Raw genomic sequence first — 22,860 nt, forward strand, 5'->3', positions numbered from 1 at the left:
CAGGTGGGACTTAATATAATGGATACTAATTAAAGTACCAGGTGTAACGTCTTTTGATTCTTTCCCGTAGGAAACTTAAATACCATCAGTTTATAACTTCAAAATGCAGTTCAGGAACCCAGGTCTTATTCTGATAGGAGCTAAACTAATGTGTTTCAACCATTTAGACCTTTGATGGTCTAAGTGCTTTAATTGAATGTCAGGTCTCTTGTTCTATTAGCCTATGGATAGTGGCTGACAATGGAGTTCAGCAGAATATCTTTAAATTATTGAGAAATATATTAAGAAAGATATTAAGAAAGGATGTTGCAAAATTTTCATAAGCCTCTCATGAGACTTCTACATGTATTTGTGCAGATTATGCCTGGCCCAAAAGCTGAGTGTGCCAGTGGCAACAGAATTGTAGCCTATACTCTACTCCCTAAACCATACCAGAGTAAGGGGTATCTTGCTGTAATTAATCTACCTAGAGGCAATTCCCTGCCTGTGACAGACGGCCCATTTAACTTCCATTCCTAATCCACATCTTTATTGGCCGCTTATGTTATAAAGGATGAAAAAACTAAAAAAGAAAATCCCTGCTATTGTAATCAGGAGTGTCCTAGCAAGTATTGAAAGATTTTTGTAGGATTCATCTGAACATTTATCTGTGTTTATTCATTTCTTAAATCAGAAAACAAAGATATCTTGGAAGTTTCTCAACTTCCTCTGTAGCTAGACTAGGCCTGGTGACTCTATTCCTTCTTTCTTCTGTTAAATGCAGATATGATGACAAACTGAGGTAGCCTTATGGCAACCATGAAATGCAGCCTAGTCCACTCTGGCATTACTTAGCTACCAAAGCCAGGTACTGCCTACCTCCACCCTTTTCCCTACTTTTGTTTACACAACTGCAAGTTGGATTTTCCGTTTTACATCTAACATATTCCTTACTGATATAGTGCCATAATAACAAAACAGGCAGCAACAACAATATGCTCACAGCAAGTCACAGAGCTATATAGATCTTTTAATTCTGACATATCAGATACTCTACTTCTAGTATTCTCTCACCAAAACTTGTTAAAAGTCTATTTTAAAATAATTTGTTTCTTTGATGGTCTGGGTTTATTAGAGAGCATTTATCAGCATTATGTGTGTATGTGTGTGTGTGTGTGTGTGTGTGTGTACAATGTCATTCAGCCACTGCTGAATCATTAGCTCCAAACTGTGCATCAAATACCTCTTAGCTTCTTCTCAGAAGAATCTCCCCACCCCTTCATTTTTTCCTCTCAGATTAAATCACTCATATATAAATGGCAATCCTCTTGTATTTTATTCTAAGAAGAAACATAAAGTCACTTAATATAACAACCTGGAGGACAAAATTATTCTCATTAATGTCTCTAAACTTTCCGTGGCACTTTCAAATGTTTATTTTTATCACTTGCTTTGAGAATATCCCTTTACATGGTTGTAGGTTTGAAATTTACATTTTATCCAAGTCCAACAGAATCCATGTTAATAGTCTTCCATTCTGCTTGCTCTTCTATAACATTTCCCTAGAGCTCATCACTGGGCTTGAACCCAAAATTCTGTCCTCTTTTTCCCTGTACTCCAAGCACCTGATAAATAGGCAAACAGATTCTGGGGCATGGGTAGCACTGCCAGAAGACAATGCTCAGTAGTCCCCTAGTGGCCTGAGAGAGTTCATGCAGTTTACTAAAATGCTTACTCTACTCCATGGAGGTGTGGGAAATTCATTAAGCAGCAAGATCACTAGGTATTTGCCAATTAGTACCCTCCTTTCCAGAAGGCCCAGGAAATACACTCATGATTCCACTTTGCCTAGGTTTGCTCTCCAGTGGGTCGTGCAGTCAGTCCATCCAGGCGATGTGCTGTATCATCAGCTGCTTCTGAGCTCTAAAAGACCCTTTAGGAGCTAGTGACAGTAACCCAGTTACCTAGAGCAAAAATAAATAAACATAATCTATGAAAAGGATACAATGCTTTCAGGGGGAACCCAGGGCAGATATGACACCTAGATTATGAAGGAATCAGGGAGGCCATCAGATATCTGGGCAGCTGCTCTCTCAGATTTTTCGTTGCACTGATTTGTCTCTGCTTCTTTCTGTAGAACTTCTCCATTTCTGGTTTCTCTGTATCCATAGATATTTTTCTGACGTAGCATGAATTTGGCCAAACATGCTTTCCTCTAACACTGGCAGCCTTAGTAAATACACACACACACACACGCACACACACACACACACACACTTTTTGCTTCATTTCTAAATGCTGGAGAAAAAAAATTGGCTTGACCAAGAATGATAACAACAATGATGATTATGGGTGATGAAGTGGATGTTGGAAGTGATGTTTGTTGATGGGTATTTTTTTCTTGTTTACTATGAGCAATTTCCTGTAATAAAGGCCTTAATGTATTTTTAATTTAATACTCACCAAGACCCTGTAATTTCATTTTATACGTGTTGAAGATGATACCTAGAGATAATAAATAATTTGCCTAAGTTATTTGCATGCTAATAAACCCGTTACCTGATACCAAAGTGGTATAATCAACAGAGACTTGATACAGAATCAAGCAGTACAAGCATGACAAATTAAGTACCTACCCCTATGAAAGGCCAATTCTCAAAGAAAAAGTGCTATTACGAATTCCTTAAACAACTCCATCATAGCCTACTAACGCATGGCCATGGCTTTTCTCAAATCCTCCACTGAGGACCATGAAATCTCTCTATATTGAACTAGGTCTATCTTCCAGTCTTTTTATTCATTATATTTTTAGTCTCCTATTTTCTAGTTTCTCAGAGTTATTTGCTATTTATAAACATATCATGAATTGCCACATGTCTGAGTTCATCGTACAGCTTGAAATGGCCTTTTCTAATCTACCAAAAGTTTATTCAACTTCTCAAGCTCATTTCAAATGCTGTGCCTTTCATGAAATAATCACTGGCATCCTTTCCACCACAGTTGCCTTTTTACTCTGTTTCCATAGCACATGGTTAATAATTAACTATATACCTTTAGCACTCAGTATCTTATCAGTTCTGTTATGTTGATATTAACATCTAGAATGTGAACATTCTAGAGTGAGCATTATTTTGTAAAATGTTTATATCCTCAGCATCAAGGGCTTGTCATCAGGCACTTAATAAATAAACATTAAATTGAAGTGATACTGGTTGAACAGGCATAAGTCATGAATTCATAGACCTGTAATCTTTTGGACATGACTTTTGGTCCCTCCATATTTGTATTTTAAAATTTGAAATTGATTTTGCCTGACTGTATTTCCATGCCCTATAATGTGTTGAACATTCTATTGGTAACCAAGCCAGAACAATTTAAAGCTGGTGACCAGAGGATTCTCCCTTTATTGTCCTTTGTCTCCCAGAGCAATTTTATTCTTATTGCACTGGGTTCCCAAACAGTATTGCATGGGAATTTTCTACAGTGTCCACAGAGAGGTCAGGTACCCCTTAACAATATAAAAAATATTGTTGGCCCAGAGAGCTTAAGAGCCCCAACTTTAGAAAACAGAGTCAGAGATATCATATGTAAGCATCAAATATAAAAGTGTAAACTTTGGAATCAGAGATAATAACTAGCTCTGGGACATTAGGGTAGTTACATACATTTTCTGAGCCTCACTTTATCCTTTTGTAAAATAAGATGAAAATTGCTAGCTTGCAAGCCAGTTCTACAAATTAGAGATAATATCAATGTACATGATTGACATAGTAAGTGTTCAATAAATATTAACTATTATTACATTTTCTACCACTTTTTCTTCTTCCTTTAGTACAACCTAGTAGTACCTCTCCATTCTTCTCTTCCAGTGTACCTCCAAGATACACTTTACCACAAAGAACCTCTTTAAATCCCCTTTCTCACCACACTCCAGAGAAACTCCATAGCAGAATCTATGAATCCAAATATTCACTTGAGATCTCTACCAAACAGCTCTTCCTCATGATGGCCCCAAATAACCTCCATCTCCTACTGAATATTCTTAGGGGTTATGTAATTTCCTCCTGAAACATACATGCATGAAACCTACCCATGGTTTTCCATGCTATACTTTATTAACAGGTAACTCATTTACCTTTATGGTACTTGTTCCATCTTTGAATAAATACCACAGTTGGAAATTATTTCTTTAGTAAAATGGAAAATTATTTTTTCACTGTGTTTTGTCCAATGGCCTTAGCTTATACTTAGTTTTGAATTCTGATTCTGCCCTTTTGTTAGCCGTGAGATTAGGCAAGTTACATTCTTGCTGATTTACAAAATGGACTCAATTATAGATACTTCACAGATTTTTGTGTTAGCAATGAATGAGTTGGAATATATGGAGTTCATAACACAGCTCTAGGCCTATGGTAAATGTTAAATATCTGTTAGTAACTATTAGCATTATGTTAATTTTCACTGATATAGTCTTAAATTGCATTTATTATTTTTAGACTGACTTGTTCTCCATAATAGTTTCTAAGAGACAAGGGAAAATGTTTCATGCTCCTACAAGGTGGACAGTACTTAACATGAATACCAAAATCTTTTGGTTCTAGCCTTTTCTATACATGAAAACATTAATAGCTTTTTATATCATGGAAAGTAGTACTTAGTGTTTGGTGCCAAGTTTGCTTTTTCTGTAAAATAATTTCCTCTAATCATCCTTGAGTCCGTATAAATTATTTTATACACAGAAACCTTGTTGTTGGTGATGGTACAAGGAGTAGTCTCTTCAGAGACAAAGGTGACTTAATTACTATTTGTTTCTTTTAAATAAGTAATTTTAATGAGAAAATCATTCCCATTCTATAGGTGTAGGTATATACATGTACAATCTCACCTATAATTTTTTTTTTTACTATATGAAAAAAATCCGGTCTTAAACATCTAAGTTTTCTCTCTGATGATAGAAATCAGAGATGGATGATAAACATATTGATAGAAAAAAATTATGCAAGTTTACAGGGATCAATGCAAATCCTATGCTTGAATAAAAATAGTAAGTTGTAGTAAACATGAACAGAGAATTATTTCATAGCATCATATATACCGATAGGGTTTCGACTGTAACTGTACAATCATTGGAAGTTGAAATGTGTTGTAGTCATCAGTTAGAGTAAGTTTAGAGTGAAAAAAAATAAAAAGAGATATGGAAACCAGGTCCTGTAATGAACAAGGGAAGATTCTAGGAATGTTTAGCTTAAATTTGAGAGGACATGATAGATACATAGATATATTTAAATATATATTTGTTTAAATAGCTACCATGTGTTTTTTTTCCCAACAAATTATTGTGTATGGTTTCAAAGGTGAGAGCTAGGACAAGGGTGCAGGTTTCGGATTCACACAAGTAAAACAATGTAAGAAAACAGATGCTGAATACCACTTACCAGGAATATTGGAAGGAACTGTGGGTTTTGATGAATAACCAGAAAATTCCATGCAAAAGTGAGATTCTGTAATCTTAAAAAGCTACTTCACAGAAATCTTGCAGTTTTCCCCTTTTCTATTGTTTTTTTTTAAGTGATAGCCAACTTATTGAAATGTTCCTCAAATAATTGATGTCATGTCCTCAGAAATGACTCTTAAGACTGTGCTATATGTCTGCAGTAGTAACCATTACCTTTGTAGAATTTAGATTCTGAAGATACAGACTGTGAACTGGGTGAATATTGTGTAGATATGGCAGAGGGATGGTCATGTGAGACACTTGCTTCTTTCTTATGTTCCTGAATTTATAGATAGAGGGAGGCCCTGGTGGCTCAGTGGTTGATCATCTGCCCTTGGCTCAGGATGTGATCCCGAAGTCCTGGGGACTGAGTCCCCACATCAGGTGCCCTGCAGGGAGCCTGCTCTCCCTCTGCCTGTGTCTCTACCTTTCTCTCTCTGTCTCTCATGAATAAATAAATAAAATCTTAAAAATAGATAGCATATTTATCTATAGAGAGAGATATTCACAATGCTTTTCCTTATTGCTATTTTAAATTATTTATTTAAAGATCAAAATTTTAAAACTTAAAGTGACTTCCTTTATTCCAACTTCCATCTACCAAACTAGGCAGAGAATGCTAAATCTTGGGTTCAAATATTTTGCTTTGGACCTGTGGCAAGCCTCGTGAACTAGTTCAGCAACAGCATCGTGAGCCATGTCCATGGATGCTCAATTCTTACAGTATTTCTACTAGGGGAACCTTAGTCAGCTATTTCTGGACATTGTCTCTTGAAGGCAGCATCCATGAAACTTGCCAAGTTTCTAAAGATAGTGGTAGGACCCATTTACGTCTTAGCTTGAGATGTAATATCTTAGAAAGGATCAGCAATGTACTTAAGCAAACAAACAAAAAACATCAATTCAATAGCAAGACAGCCAGGTGTTGTTTTAGTGTACGTAAATGCTTTTCAAAGAATAATAAGGGACAATTTTTAAGTGCAGAGGAAAGGTATGTCTGATGCAATAATCCTAATGAAATTAGAAAGAGGGAAAAAAAAGAAATCAGAAAAAGAATCTAAAAAGATCTCAATATTGTTAGACTTTAGACTTTTTGAGCATTAAGAGCTGTGTAGGAATCCTTCTGTGAACCAGAGAAATAATAAATGCTGAGCCCTTTGGAACATAATCTCAATCAGCAAGATGCCACTGCTTTCCAGATTTTCTCACAGGGCCCTGCTAATTCCATGCCAAAACTAGCTGTGGATATCTTCCTTCTAATCTCCCCTAGTGCCTTATTCGATTATTGTCACTGCTCTCCGACCATACACTGTCTCTTCAGACTCTCGTTTCCCAATTGAGTCTACCAGAGGAGGCTGAGTGTCCATCAGGATGTAGTCTAAGACCACAAGCCACCTTGTTCCACATGAGAAGACAGAAGCAAGAACAAGAGAGTAAAGGGAACCTTCAAAGTTTTGCTGGCAACCTCTTCATCTACAGATTACTGGCTGGATGCAAACAGGGAAAAGAGATATGAGGGGTCTGGACGATTACTCTAGTTGATTGGCAAAGGGGAGCCTGTTAAGAGGGAGGAGAACCTAGGAGGAGGGTGAACTGGACGTTGCAGTGCACTGCAGGATGGCGTCGCCTCTGCCCTTGCTATATATTATTCTATGGTGAGTAAGATTTTTTCTGATTTTTCCTTTTAGTGCAGAGGAAAGTGAAAGCACACACTCACTGGGTAACTTCTAAATCAAATCATAGAAGAAGCCTGGATGGTGTGGCATGTATTTGTGGTGGGGTAGATGAGGGAAGATTGAACAGACCATTCTCTTTGAGGCTGGGAGTGGGGTTCATTGATTATCTCCTCACAGGGTAGAAAATACCCTAGGGAAACTTGAAGATGAAGGAAACTTCTACTCCAAAAACATCAGTCGGATCCTGGACAACTTGCTTGAAGGCTATGACAATCGGCTGCGGCCAGGATTTGGAGGTGAGAGGAAACATCGTTACTAGACCAAACATCTGTACTCTCCTTCCCCCTTCCTGCTGTTCCAAGACCCAGAGGCTTCATAAGGATAGCGGAGTGGTAGGGTGCAGGGGTACTGGGAAATGCCATGTGTTCCCATCCAACCTCTGTCCCTCCTTCTGCCTGTGACCTTCTATGCATGTTATTTGAACCCTCTAAGCCTCAGCTTCCTCAGCTGTAGTGTGGGTATATTAACAGTACTTGCCTCATAGATTTTTGTGAGCATAGAATGAGATTCTACATGTAAAGCACTTTTCTAAGCGTTCGTCCTATTAAAGCTATCAAGATGTGCTAGTTATTGTTATAATTTTTATAAGAACACTTACTTTCCCTTCATTCCTTCAATTTTCCAAATTGACCAGAAAATTTTTTACAGTAATGTGACTGGTATGAGTTTTCAGAGTTGAAAAACCCAAGGGCTCTTGCTACTGGATTACTTAAGGATGGATTGCAGATTCTGACCATGACAAAGGACTTTGTGGGAGGGTCATTACATTCAGTCCCCTTAAAAATCAGTGATGATAGTTATTCTTATTCTTCTGGGCTAATTTCAGGTGCTGTTACTGAAGTCAAAACAGACATTTATGTGACCAGTTTTGGGCCTGTGTCAGACGTGGAGATGGTAAGCGAGCCCTGAGTGAGGAGGGTAATTTTACTGATTGGCTTGAGAATAGAGTCCTAGAACTAACAATCTTGGACATTGTTACCAAGCTTGGCTCTAGCATCCTAATGCAATATGTGTGCCCATGCTGGGAGGGCATGGTCATTAATGTAGATTACTGGCTTAACCCCCTTCACATTTCACTAAGGGCTCTGCTTGGACACTTTGATCTGAGGCACTTTCTAAGATTATATGTTCTCTTCTGACCACATATCATGCATCAATTCTTTTCTACAAAGATAAGATTTTCTCTATCTCAATGAAATCTTGGTAAATCTTTAGAATAGAAGAAAGGAAAACCAACAAAGATGATACATCATATAAGAGTATATTGAGGGTATCTGTGAAACTTAAAATATAGCTATTTTCTGTAACACATTATTTTTAGTATATTTTATTAAAATAAGGAAGGGCATCATTTGAAAAAGCTAGTGCATTGTACCTTTTGTGTTGCAAATGGACCAGTAGGTGTTCTGGGAACTCTGTTCCAGGTACAGATGGCTGTAGGATTCGTAAGAGAGTATTTATAGTAAGTGGCAATGAAAATCCGAACTAGTCTTCTAGAACGAAGTGTATCATGGTATTTTTTTCACAGTTCTCAGGTACCATTTCCTCCCTAAAAGTAAAATATAAAAACTAAAATTGAAATAAACATAACTTTAAATAGTTCAATCATTAAAGTTTATTAGAGAAGTGTAGCTCTGGATAAATGGTTATTGAAGACTTTTTTATATTCTGCTTTTTAAGTTGACAAGAAAAGAAAGAAGCAAGAAGGGAGGAAAAAAAAAAAACGAAGGCGTATCAGAGGAAGGGAAAGGAGAAGTTAGGGGAAAAGTAAGGAAAAAAAAAAAAAAACCCAAGGAAGTGAAGAAGAGGGAGGAGGACTTTAAGAGATAAATGTATTAAGACTTGAAAGAAAGGAGAGTCAGCAGTATCCAGAATCTTCAATTATTTTACTATCATATTTTTCACTGAGTACTGACTCACCTCAAGTATAAATAACCACAGCTCTATATATACTATATTATGGAAGTCTGGGGAACACTTGGCACTTCATTTTATGCATGTGTGTCATTTTTAAAGAATATTTGTACAGTAGAGACTTGTGATAGCCTGGCTCTTTATTATATGGAAACACTGTGTGTCAAATTATATTTTGAAAATCTAATCACAACTTGTAGTAATAGGTCTCAAACAGGAATACATAAAGTAGGCAAAGCAATTGTTAGCAATATTTTGATATACTTACAAGGTATTACTTATAATTGCCTTTGCAATGACTCTTACCATAATTCTTAAGATTTCTAATGTTATTTAATAAAAGCCACAAATTAAAACTCAAAATTGTAATTATGATGCTCTGGGTAATCATGGTAACATTTGCTTTTATATTCTCTGAAAACAATATAAAATAATTGTGATATGCAGCTAGAGTATACTTATCAAGTGAAGTTTATCTATCCTTAAAAGTTTACTAAATAGTACCATGGTGTTCAGCAACACCTTTGAAAGTGAACAAGGCATTGAGGGGAATGGTTAGACTTAAGTGATGGCAGGAAGGCCAGTACAAAACCAGGACTGTAAATCTTTTCATATTTTTCTTCTAAATTAATGGAGGGGAAATTAATAGGTCAATAGATAGAAAGGTGGATGACTGATAGGAAAGAGGAAGATTGTTGAAGAGAGCCAAGGTAGAGGAGGAAGGTTTGTACAACACAGCACTATCTTTTACAATAATATTGCAAATTATAAGTTTGAGAAAAATAGTTTACTGAAATCATAGTTTCTCTGATAGGTTATTATCATGAAAAATTGCTTTATTTCTTAAATTTTAGGATTGGATATATAAGCTGGTGAATGAATTATTCTTAATAAATTATCTCCCCAGCTTGCATGAATATTTTATTTTCTCTTAGGAGTATACAATGGATGTTTTCTTCCGCCAGACTTGGACTGATGAGAGGTTAAAGTTTGGGGGACCAACTGAGATTTTGAGTTTGAATAATCTGATGGTCAGTAAAATCTGGACACCTGACACTTTTTTCAGGAATGGCAAAAAATCAATTGCACACAATATGACAACCCCTAATAAACTCTTCAGAATAATGCAGAATGGAACCATTTTATATACCATGAGGTGAGACTTCCCCAATTCAACTTCCTCTAACCCAAATGATTTGTCCAGTATACTAACTTTGAACCATTTATTTCAATGTCCCTAGGCTTACCATCAATGCTGACTGTCCTATGAGGCTGGTTAACTTTCCTATGGATGGGCATGCTTGTCCACTCAAGTTTGGGAGTTGTAAGTTACAAAAAGCTTCTGAGAGTCAAATAATGCATTCAAACTGTATAATTATCCCAATAACACCTGGACACCTGGGTGGCTTAATTTGTTAAATGTTCAACTCTGGTTTTCAGCTCAGGTCATGATCTCAGGGTCCTGGGATAGAGCCCCACATTAGTAGGGCGGTTGTCTGCTTGTCTCCCTCTCCTTCTGCTCCTCTTCCCCGCCCCCTCTATTTCTCTGAAGGAAATAAATAAATGTAAATAAATAAATAAGGGTAGAATATATATATATATATATATATATATATATATATATATTCTGACTACCAGCAAATATATATATATATATTCATATATATTCTGACTATAATCAAATATATATAATTATTTGATTTAGTCAGAGATCAGAAAACAAAAGAAAAATATTACATGATAGTCTCAATGTGATTCCAGGAATATATGTATTTAATCCTGTCTGTCAATCTTGTAAATAGTCAAAGGTATAAATCACTCAGATTAAAAAAAGAAACATTAGAGAAAGTTTATGGTCTTACCTTTTTTATATGGACGAAGTATGCTTTGAAAAAAAATCACAACTAGTCAGATTCACTGCTATATTTCATTTGTTTAAAAAATTCAGATGCTTACCCCAAAAGTGAAATCATATATACATGGAAGAAAGGACCACTTTACTCAGTCGAAGTCCCAGAAGAATCTTCAAGTCTCCTGCAGTATGATCTGATTGGACAAACAGTATCTAGTGAAACAATTAAATCTAACACAGGTAAGAATTAGACCAGTTCCAGAATATAATCCAGCAAGGTGACTCCAGTGCACATTTTCAAAATATCTAGTTCTTTCTTCTCTGCATTAGCCATCCTCAGCTATGCTTGCTGTTTTGAAGTGATGAGTACTTTTCTTTAAAATTGACTTTGCAACTATGTGCATATAAAGATTTGTGTAAAAAAAGTAAAGATCTGTGTAACCTTGAAATAAGTAATTTTGTATGTATATAACACAAAGAAACCAACTGGAAACAAAGACCTGATGTATCTATCCTCTGCTTGATCAAGTATCTTTGTCATACAGTGAAATATGCCTTTACTTGTTTTCTTCCAGCCCATGTTAATTTAAAGATCTGCACGATTTATTTCCAGTTGCTTTCTTTTTGCACACTGTCAACAGCAATAATATTGATATACGTGTTTTCCAACAGGTGAATACGTAATAATGACAGTTTATTTCCACTTGCAAAGGAAGATGGGCTACTTCATGATACAGATATACACTCCTTGCATTATGACAGTCATTCTTTCCCAGGTGTCCTTCTGGATTAATAAGGAGTCTGTCCCTGCAAGAACTGTCTTTGGTATGCTTCACTCTTTGTCTATATTTCCATTCATTCTATAGCTCTTACTGCTTGTATATTTTAGGGGAATCTTCACACTAGTGCACTTTTTTAATTCACAAAGAAAATAGACTCCTATCATGAGTATGATATAAAATGGCTCTTATATTATCCCAAGCTATGTGGTACATCCACAAAAAATTTGTCTTGGCAAGAATTCTGGCTGGATTCCTGTGACTATTTAGGAGTTTTTTTTTTCTTTTTTAAAATCTCAATTTGCTTTTTTTTTTTATTATTATTTATGATAGTCATACAGAGAGAGAGAGAGAGAGAGAGAGAGAGAGAGAGAGAGAGAGAGGCAGAGACACAGGCAGAGGGAGAAGCAGGCTCCATGCACCGGGAGCCCGACGTGGGATTCGATTCCGGGTCTCCAGGATCGCGCCCTGGGCCAAAGGCAGGCGCCAAACCGCTGCGCCACCCAGGGATCCCTCAATTTGCTTTTTCATAACTGAGGAAAAGCAGAAAAGTAAAAACCAACATATAAATCCATAAAAAGAAAGGCTAAGATATTGAACCCCAAATATAAATTATGTCTTGCTTTTATTAGGTTGAACTATAAGAAAGTGCCATTTTTCTAGGTCTAAAAATAGTTACATATGACCAATTTCCCATGTTTCAAACTAAATATTGAGTTGCATTTATGATATGTAGAATTGCTATTAGTTTTGATGGAAAAAATGACATTAGAAAAAGAGCTGTAACAGAAAATATCATCAATAACAAAATCCAATTTTGGGGGGTTTTAATGATTATACAATTAGAGAGGTTCACAGGGAAGACCTGAGTCAAATTGAAATCGTAGAGGAATTTTGACTTTTTAATTTACTATATTAAAATAGATCTCATCCTGCAAATTATAAAAGAATACCTATATAATGATGTTGGCCATCTTCAAATTACATATATTCTCCAACTATTATATAAGACATTAAACTGCTAGTGACTGATGAAATTATTTTCTCATGAGTAAATATTTTACCTTAAAATCAAGCTAGAATTTTTTTTTAAAATTGAAGAACCTAATATTATGTTTACTATTCATACGAGATAGACTTCTTAAATATGATAGGTATTATCAGCTATTCAAATTGACCAAGAATTCAAGGTTTTAGTACTGATGTGATAATATTGCTGTAAGTTTTCTTAATAAGTAAATGATTAGAATTATTTGTGAGTTAAACTTTACAATAGTTAAGCTAAATCAAATCAGAAAATATTTCTTGAACAACTACGGTGTACACATCACCGCACTAAATATCGAAGGATACAAAACGATAACACCTATGATAAGAATTGTGAATAATTATAAAACAATAACAAAAATTATATTTGCAGAGTGTTTAATCCACTGACACATTCTCATTTGTTGTTATTGGATTCCAAATGCTAATGCTGCATTTCTCATTCTTTTTCATTGTAGGGATCACCACTGTTTTAACCATGACCACATTAAGCATCAGTGCCCGGCACTCCTTGCCAAAAGTGTCATATGCAACTGCCATGGATTGGTTTATAGCTGTTTGCTTTGCTTTCGTCTTCTCCGCTCTTATTGAGTTTGCGGCTGTCAACTATTTTACCAATCTTCAGACACAGAAGGCCAAAAGGAGGGCACAGAATGCAGCCTCACCCCCAGTTACAATATCAAAAGCAACTGAACCCTTGGAAGCTGAGATTGTATTGGTAATTGTTTACTTTTCTAATGTTTCTCATCACTATAGGAAAAGGCAGCCTAACAGTGATCACAAACAACTAAATAGTCCAAAAAATACTATTATGTGAACATAAGTTACATAATTCTGGTTCCAAGGCCAACTTCTGTTCCAATTTTGTAGGGAAAAAAAAGCAACAATCTTTCATTTATCTTTGCTCTTAACTTCTTGCATTCTTCTTTTATCATCCTCACTGGTACTAGTGGATTCCAAGCTCTCAGAAGAGATGAGAAAATTCTTCTCAGCCTTTAGATATTTCCTTTGAGCAGGTTTACTTATACCAACTAGGGAGAATAAGGTGAAAAAAAAAGTTCCTAATGAGGCTTCAGAGTCTGAGGGAAATAAACAGGGACTCCTATAGAATGGACAATTTTTGTTAGAAATCTGCTTGCTGCTTTATTTCAAGGCAAGATGTAAATATTAGGTTCTATGAATGCTGAGTCATAAGCAAGGTTTTTGATTTAAATGAAAACATTCTCATGTTCACATTTGTATATTAAACACATGTATCCTAAAGTGTTTTTATTCAAAGACTTATAATAAGTGATGAATACCTATAAAATTCAGTTTAGATTTGCTGTGGCTAAGCTCTAGTTTTCAAAGGATTTTTTGAAAAACAAACAAATGATGGCTTTAATAATTCAATGGTCATAAATATGCCCCCAAATTTCAATTTCACATATGAGTAAATTTTCACAACAGTAAATTTTCATAGTTCAGCTGCAGACATTTTTTAATGGATTATAGGAATGATTGACAAATATACATTTTTATGTCAATGCAAATTCCAAATAGTAGTTCTTGAAAAGAAGAAAATCTTGCTCTGTAAAATTGAATACTCCCGACATTTTGAATTAAAAATGTCTTTATAATCAATTCTTGTGACCTTTTCCAAATCACAGAACCACATGAAGTTCAGCTAATCCTAGTTTAACTTTAATGATAAAAATTGCAAAGCTATGTGTGTTTTACTCTCAAATACTCAGGCATTTATTGGTTAAAAAGATGATAGCTTCTTGTTGAAACTTCTCTTTTGATATATTAAGAAACTTGTTTGAGTATCTATATTTTCTCCAAGGAATAAAATAAGGCTGTTCCCATAGTGCAAATATGTAAAGTTTTTTTTTTTCTTAAATTAGTTCTCATTAAAAACAACAACAACAAAAGAAACCAAGTTTGCTATCCAGTGATCCAGACCAATTACCTCTGCTTACGAATCAAAAATAGAGAGGTAAAATGTTAGTTACTAGTTGCTAGAAAAACTAGGGTTCAGTTCCAGATGTCAGGATATACACAGATTTACAGAGGCAGAGGCTATCCCATCTCCAACAATTCCACAAAGGCTGATGTATAAAAGAGTGCACACCACAAGATAAAACACTTTCAGAATATGAGGTCGTTCCTAAAATTCTTCCCTTGACCTCTTTTTTTTTTGATCTATTGTCTTTATATATATGTTTGAAAGGCCACAAAAATATACAATTTATAGTAAAAGTATGCTAGCCTTAAGACTCAGTCTAAAACACTTGAAAATAATTTTTTTAAAAATATTTTAAGAATTAGTTTATGTTTGTAGTAACAAGTGATTATGCTATAAGCTATCTGTATTTAATAGGTACATGATCAACATATTGCCCAATGGTCACATACTATCTTACCATGTATCTATAAATAAAGAATAATTCATATTTATTAGAATTCGGTTTAACACTTTCCTTTCAGAAATGCACTAAAAATGAAAAGAGAAATTCATGAAAAATAAGATAAAAAATAACTCAAATGATTTTGAATATGTTCATTGATCTGATGTTGAGATTAAAAAGAAAGATCAACTTCCTTACTTCAACTTCAGCTCTTTTGAAATATGTATTACTGAAAGGAATCTGATTTCAAATCCTTAGAGAAAGCATAGAGTTAGCATTTCCTTTGTCTATTATTTTAAAGGTATAATTTATTAATAAGATGGAATTTAAGATCTCAGGTCTTCATATAAGCTATCTTCTACATCTAAAATAGTAACATATAATGAGCAGGTCCTTTGGGAAGCTGGATAAAAATATGCATTTAAATCATCTCTAAGTACTTTTTTCTTGTGAGTTGACTTTTTTCTTATGAAAAGTTTTATTTCTAAACCTGGCTTCACTTAAAACATTTTAAGGCAATGAAAAGCAGGATTTTGTTTCTGAAAGGCTAGGTCAAAGCATAAAAATAAAAATAAAAACCAAAATAAGCAAACCTAACAATACAAGCCTTGTAGGTATCAAAAATAAATATAGATGATTACATGGAACATTTACATTTTATTTATTCATGTCAAACCTTGGCAATTTGCCTTATATAATGTAGAGGAACAAAGATAAATTACACATTTGCAATTTATACAACACAATGGTATATTATGATTGCTAGGCCATTTTTTTCTTTCAAATACCATGACATTTAAAAACACCTATTCAGTTGTAATCAAAATAACGTCATTTGAGTAAGTTGGACATTGAAAAAGCAAACCAGTGTGGTTAGGTTGAAATAAAATTAAGTGCTTAGATGTTTTATGTGATTCTAAGTTATATTTTAATGTCCTCATTGCTTTTCACAAGAAACTATTTAGAATGAACATGGGAAAGAGTTTATCACTTTGATTTTGACCTTGAAATTTGATATAATAATGGCAAAGAAGTTCAGGAGTTTTAAATCTAGCACTCAAACCCAAAGAGACATCTAAAACTAAATCCTCAGAAGTGCTTGGCAGACTAATGATTTTCTGGTTTTAAGGCATTTAGAACTAGATACTAGGGTTTGGGTTTTGGGTTTGTCTGTTTTTTTTTTTTTTAGATTTTGAGAAGAAATTATCTACACAGCTTCTTTCCTGGTTATATGGTACCTTTCCTTATTGCTTTTTATCTGGTATGCTGTATTGACTTTAGAGAGTTACTCTTATCCTCATGTTTCATAAATTATTATGTATCTAGAGTATGCTTATTCTGCATGTTAGATCAAGTTTGGACCTACATCACTTTTTGGATGTTTGATAGTTTCCTTGTTATTTTATTTTTAAATTTCTCAACATCTTTTTTTTAAGATTTTTATTTATTTATTCATAGAGACACACACACACACACACACACACACACACAGAGGCAGAGACACAGGCAGAGGGAGAAGCAGGCTCCATGCAGGGAACCCGATGTGGGACTCAATCCTGGGTCTCCAGGATCATACCCCGGGCCGCAGGCACGCTAAACCGCTGCACCACCAGGGCTGCCTAATAGTTTCCTTGTTATTTTAAAGGTCTAAGCCCTCATTACTATGTCCCTAAGAATGAATTTCCCCACCTATTGATACATTCAATGTGGCTTTTCTTTTTCATAAGGAGGTATGATGTTCTTGGCAAATTATCTACAAACAAAATTGGCCAAAATCTCATTAGTCAGGACAATAATTATATTTATGCTGATTACATTATTCTTTTTTTTTTTCATCTGGCACCCATTTATTGAGTACCTATGTATTCACTGAATTACTTATACCATAAGTGCTTGTTAAATGTTCCATATCCTTTGTAGAATGCTGGGGATATGTTAGGGAGTGACATCAGTATCGCTTCTTCCCTCACAAGCTTTTTGCTGAACAGGAAGAAAGACAAACCAATGAACCATGACAATTCACTGTGATAAAGACTCTGGTTAGAGATGTATAGTGGCTAAAGAAGAGCCATGCAAGAGTACCTAACACAGTCTGAAGGGATTATCAGTCTGGAGGAAGTGTTGCCTCAGCTGAGAACAGAAGGATGAGCCTGGCCCTGTTCTAGAAACACCAAGCCAGTTGCTAGCAAATTGGGAATAGAGCGGGGAAATAGACATATTATATTCTTTCTTTATTCCCTTTCAAGATTGGGATGATCTGCTGGGTCATTATCATATTGCCTTCCACCTATGTAGAGAGATATGAAGCACAGAATACTAAAGGATTTACTTCCCATGTTCCAAATATTTCCTGGATTTCTTTGAATATTATCATTACTATGTAGAACTAAGGGTTAAACTAAGCCCATCAGAGACTCTGAGTCCTTCACCATGGTTGTGCTATTGCATAAGTTATAGAGAGGTCAGGGTGGATTAGATGAGGGGTGTAGGTAGTTAGTTCTTTCTCTATACCTTCTATCAAATCCCCATCCAATATTCCCTTCTTTACCCTCCAAACATTCCAGTATGATTTCCAGACACGTACCTTATACCACTGACCCACCAGATTGGTGCCAATAAGCTGCTTCTTTGTAGAAATTCTGGAATCATCTCTGTCCCAATTCTACCAACTATTACTTAGATGCAAGAAAATTTGATTTGAAATTCTTATTTTCTCCATAATAATTCACATAATAGTTTTCTTAAAAAATTAAGTACTAAATGTTTTCAAATTTCTCTTATATTTGATGCTCCCGTCTGCTGGTCCAAAAAGCAGATGTTTTGTTTGTCCCTTGGATAATGCAGCCATGGCTAGAATATCTCTCTTGAGAGATAACCCATTGCCCCTTCCTCTTTAACATATTAGATTCACTGAATGCTGTATCAAAATTGCTTTAAGTACTTTCCAAATGTCTTATCTTTACATCAAATAATTGATTGTCATAAAGTCCAGTTTGACTCAAAGTACCTTTGCAATATGGCATTACTTAAAACAAAGCAGTGCTCTATAAATACCCAAAGCAGGATGGCATTCAGCAGCAGGGAAGCCCTGGAAAAATTCAAAACCACAGGTGTTCCACTCAAAACAGTGACAGCCCCAAGCTGAGCCCTCATCTGGACTCTGACAAAAACCTATTTTACCATCAGCTGAAGCTGCCGGGCTTACAATAGAACAGGCGGGGTCTGAAGCAAACCTGTATCTTGAATGGCTTGTAAAATTGGCTTTCTTTTCACTTCAGAAATTCAATGTGATTCTTCTAAATTGGAGTCCAGTTTCCTGTACTGCCAATTCCCAATTATGCAGGAGCTGATTATCCAGCATGTGGGTTAGCCAGACCTCTTGCATTTCCTTGAGCATATCATATTTCCTGCCTGCTAGAAATACCCCCAAGCAGTGCTGGACAGTGAGATAGCTGTAACTCCAACAAGCCAGTGATACTCAGTGACAGGTGACTTTTTTCCCCAGAGAATATTTGGCAATGTCTGGAGATATATCTGGTTGTCATAATGTTGAGGAGGGAGATGCTACAGACATCTTGTGGGTAGAACCCAGTGATACTTCTCAACATCCCATGATGTGCAGGATAATCTTTCACAACATAGAAGTATCCTACCCAAAGTATCAATGGTTTTGTGTTTGAGAAAGCATGCCCTGAACCTTAGAGCTGATGGGAAGAAATCATAAAAATTATTAAGTGTGTGATCTTATTAAGCATCTGAGAGTGATTAATCACTTCAGGCAGTGATTACCTTGTGTGAGTTTCCCACTTCAGCCTTCATTTGCTCATCTCTAAAATGAAAATAATAATTACATTATAGTTTTTTTTCTCCAGGAATAGGCAAAATAATGCATGCTAAGGGCTGTGTAGTACTTGTCAATTATAAGCATTTAGATTTGGTACTTGTAATATGAAGCAATACACTAAAATATAATGTAAAATAACCATAAAACTTTTTGTTTTCTTTTCCTTGCCTGATCACTCTAAGAAATCCTGGAAATGTTTAGATTTTCATTCGTTTGCTGATTCAGCATATGCTTATCAAGCACATATTACGTTCTGTGCACTGGTGAGGTACCGTGAAGCACTTATACTTGGAAATAATACGCCCTCTACCAATAAGGAGATTTTATGTCAGGAAAGGATATAAGGCACAACTGAAATCATATTTACAAGGAAGAGTATGATTAACACCTAAGTAAATTATAACAGCTAAGTAGGCAGAAAAGTATTCTCTAATATATCTATGATATATATTTTGTATACCTAATGTCTATCCATCTATCTTATCTGTAAATATATACATTACATTTGCTTTCTCAAATTTTTAAGGAAAAGGAAAACTTACAGAGAAAGTAATAATTGTCCCTAGCTTTAAAGAAGGGAACTTCACACAGCAGAAAATTAGTATATATGGAATTGCAATCTAAGGCTTTTTCACTTTATTTTTCACTTTATTTACTTTTTCACTTTTTCACTTTATTAGTTTTTCACCTAGCTCTTAAACAACCCTCCATAAAGATTGTTTGGGGAAGTAGATGAGGAAATGGGGAATCCTGTTGTAGGGGATCTTTGATTCCTGGCTAATGCCATTAAATTTTTCATGTGTTTTGAATGTCATTCGGTAATTCTTACTTTATGTGTGACATTGTGACAATGCCAAAAGATTGACAAATAACTATTTTCTCCCATAGCTTTAAAGAGGGGGAGATAAAACAATGCTTTACATTTTCATGGTAAATTATGTTTTATAATCATTTTTTGCCTCAATGACCATTTTCATGTCTTCCCTCTTTCTTCTTAAAAAAGGAAATAAACACGGGCAATGTGTGCTATTAAAAATCGAGATGAGTTTAGAAAGAGAATCTGCTCTAAAGGCTTGCTCTCATTTTCCTCCATCATGATCCTTAGAAATTTTACTAAAGTATTTCAGTGTTCCATGTATCTGGGAGGAGGATAACACTTTCTGGAAAATGAAATAGTAACACATTTTGCTCTTTCAGTGGGGGAATATTTCAATAACATGGTTAATGGCTAAAAATTCAAATTAGAGTCTGAGATATATGATAGAAACTCTGAAAAGAAGGTGCTATGTTTATTCTCTATTTGCACTGAGATCAAAATACCACTGCTCTGGTCCTGTCCACATACTGGCTGGTGACCATGGGCACAGTAGTCCTCAGCTGTCACATGATTTTAATAGAAAGTGTTATTTATTTCCTGTCTAAGATTTGCAGACAGAGCCCTCTACTATTTAAGTTATATTCTAACATCAAAACCTATGATTTATTTAATTCTGTAAAGAGTCCTTAGCACAATACTGGGTGAATACATAACAAATAAAGATATTCCTTCCTTGAAATTCACCATGGTCATGAGAAATCTGACATGACTACAGAGATTCATTTTTGCTTTTGGTGAAGAGATTTTCCCATGGCCTCTAAAAGCACACAGGGCTTTAACTCTCAATGATGACTATTATTATTTAGGTACTCAGTAAATTCTATGACAAATCACACAGCAAAATTCAGAAGAGGACTATAGAGAGAAGAGGTTCTTGGATTCATTATTTCTTGCACTCCAAATGTCACCACATCGGCAGGTCATTCTGGTCCTGTGGCTCAACCCGCACAGGGGAGGCGACTGCCTCATCCTGTTGCTGTAGGGTTGCTGGCTAAAACCACGGGAGTCTGCCCACGTGAGTAACATACCCTGCCAGGCATCAAAGTGGTGATTTTGCTGCCAGGGAGAAAACAAGGCAGTGTTACAAGAGCAGAGATCATGTACAGCAAGTGTTTGAAGACAGAAACCAGCAAGGACAACCTGGCCACAAGGAGAGTGACTATTGCAGGATATAGATAAGAAAATATATAAATCAGAGGAAGGTCCCCTGGCCTCCAATGGTATGAAAGGAGTCTAAAACAAACAGAATTAGAGTATCTGAACTAGACCCAGTACTTTAAAGACAAGAAAAAGTGTGGATGATGCAATAAACATTGAAATTGACCAGTGTGGTTTATTACTAATTGTGTGACTATGAGCGAGGCCTTTCCAGCTCCACCCTCTGGACTTAGCCTTCTCAGCTGACAATTAATGTGCTAAACATTCCTTTCAGGACTAAAAATGGTTGTCTTATGATTTCTAATGATAAAAAAGAATGTATAACAATTCTGAAGTCAGTAAATGAAATCATTTTTTGGTGACTTAAGATGGAGGACCAGTGGAGAAGTTCTGAATGGGAAGCAGAAAGCTCTCAACATAGAACTTACGAGCTTAAAAGGCAGTATGTATCAAGGGATGACTAGTCATTCCACTCAGTTTATGGGTACTGATACTTTGTCTTTGCCTTTTCACATACACAAGCACTTTAATATTTTTTGTTGCTGTTTTCTCAGCTGGGTCAAATTTATGAACATGTGAAGATGAGGATAGAGGCGAAAAGGATGATATCAACTAACTGAACTGCTAGATTTTTTTTACATTAACTAATTGTCCATATATTCCAAATTGAAATTGCCTTTGTTGCCTACACTCATTGTTCTATAGGCTTATGCACCACCAGGAAAAGGTGGGGATGATGAAATAAGCATTGAAATTGACCAGTTGTAGTTCTTCCTAATAGCCTAATGGTCATTACAGTTTCTGGAATGTGGAATATGCTTGGCATCAATTGCTGATGTATTAAATTATAGGATGTTGGATGGAAGCAAATCATTTTTTTTAAATTTGTTTTATCACTTTCTTGGAAGAGTAGCACCATCAAATACTATTAAGAATTTGCTAATATTGGGGTGCCTGGGTGGCTCAGTTGGTTAAGCATCTGCCTTTGGCTCAGGTCACAATCTCAGGGTCCTGGAATTGAGCTCCTCATCAGGCTCTCTGCTCAGCAGGAAGCCTGCTTCTGCCTGCTGCTCCACCTGCTTGTGTTCTCACTCTCTCTCTCTCTCTCTCTGTCAAATAAATAAAATCTTGAAAAAAATTTTGTCAAAATTTAAACAAGCATTTGCTAACATTTTATCTTAAATATATAATAATATGTGATATTATAAGATAATAACATCTGTCAATGGTGAAAAAGTGACTAAGGGATCTCTAGTCTTTGATTTAAGCTGAATATTTATGTCGTTTCCTTACAGCATCCTGATTCCAAGTATCATCTGAAGAAAAGAATCACCTCTCTGACTTTGCCAATAGTTCCATCCCCTGAGGCCAGCAAAGTCCTCACAAAGGCTCCCATCTTGCAATCAACACCTGTCACACCCCCACCACTCTCTCCAGCCTTTGGAGGCACCAGTAAAATAGACCAGTATTCTCGGATTCTCTTCCCAGTTGCATTTGCAGGATTTAACCTTGTATACTGGGTAGTTTACCTTTCCAAAGACACAATGGAAGTGAGCAGCAGTGTTGAATAGCTTGCAGCCAAGACAACTTGTTTTCTGTAAGTTCTTATTTTGTAGTATTAAGACTTGTATAGATGCTTTTCTGAAACATTGAAAATCTTTGAGTAGCTTTGAGTAAGCATGTATGGGCCAAAAAGCAATAATGTTACTTCTCAGAACTAGAAGTTGAAAGTTGTTGGAAAATATGACTTTTTTGTATGTTAGAGAAAAAATTTTAAGAGAATAAGTTGT

The 22,860-nt window shown here is 35.5% G+C and overlaps 1 protein-coding gene across 1 annotated transcript; it reads left to right on the forward strand.

Annotated features, from left to right (window-relative positions):
• The first annotated feature begins 7,090 nt into the window (after positions 1-7,090).
• On the forward strand, positions 7,091-22,641 carry GABRA6 (gamma-aminobutyric acid type A receptor subunit alpha6). Its single transcript, XM_041749945.1, has 9 exons — positions 7,091-7,128; positions 7,327-7,445; positions 8,036-8,103; positions 10,059-10,279; positions 10,365-10,447; positions 11,072-11,215; positions 11,648-11,800; positions 13,260-13,519; positions 22,366-22,641. The coding sequence occupies exons 1-9, from the start codon at positions 7,091-7,093 to the stop codon at positions 22,639-22,641; spliced, it is 1,362 nt and encodes a 453-aa protein (XP_041605879.1).
• The last annotated feature ends 219 nt before the right edge of the window (positions 22,642-22,860 follow it).

Source organism: Vulpes lagopus, chromosome 3 (genome assembly GCF_018345385.1).
Source record: "Vulpes lagopus strain Blue_001 chromosome 3, ASM1834538v1, whole genome shotgun sequence".
NCBI classification, from domain to species: domain Eukaryota; kingdom Metazoa; phylum Chordata; class Mammalia; order Carnivora; family Canidae; genus Vulpes; species Vulpes lagopus.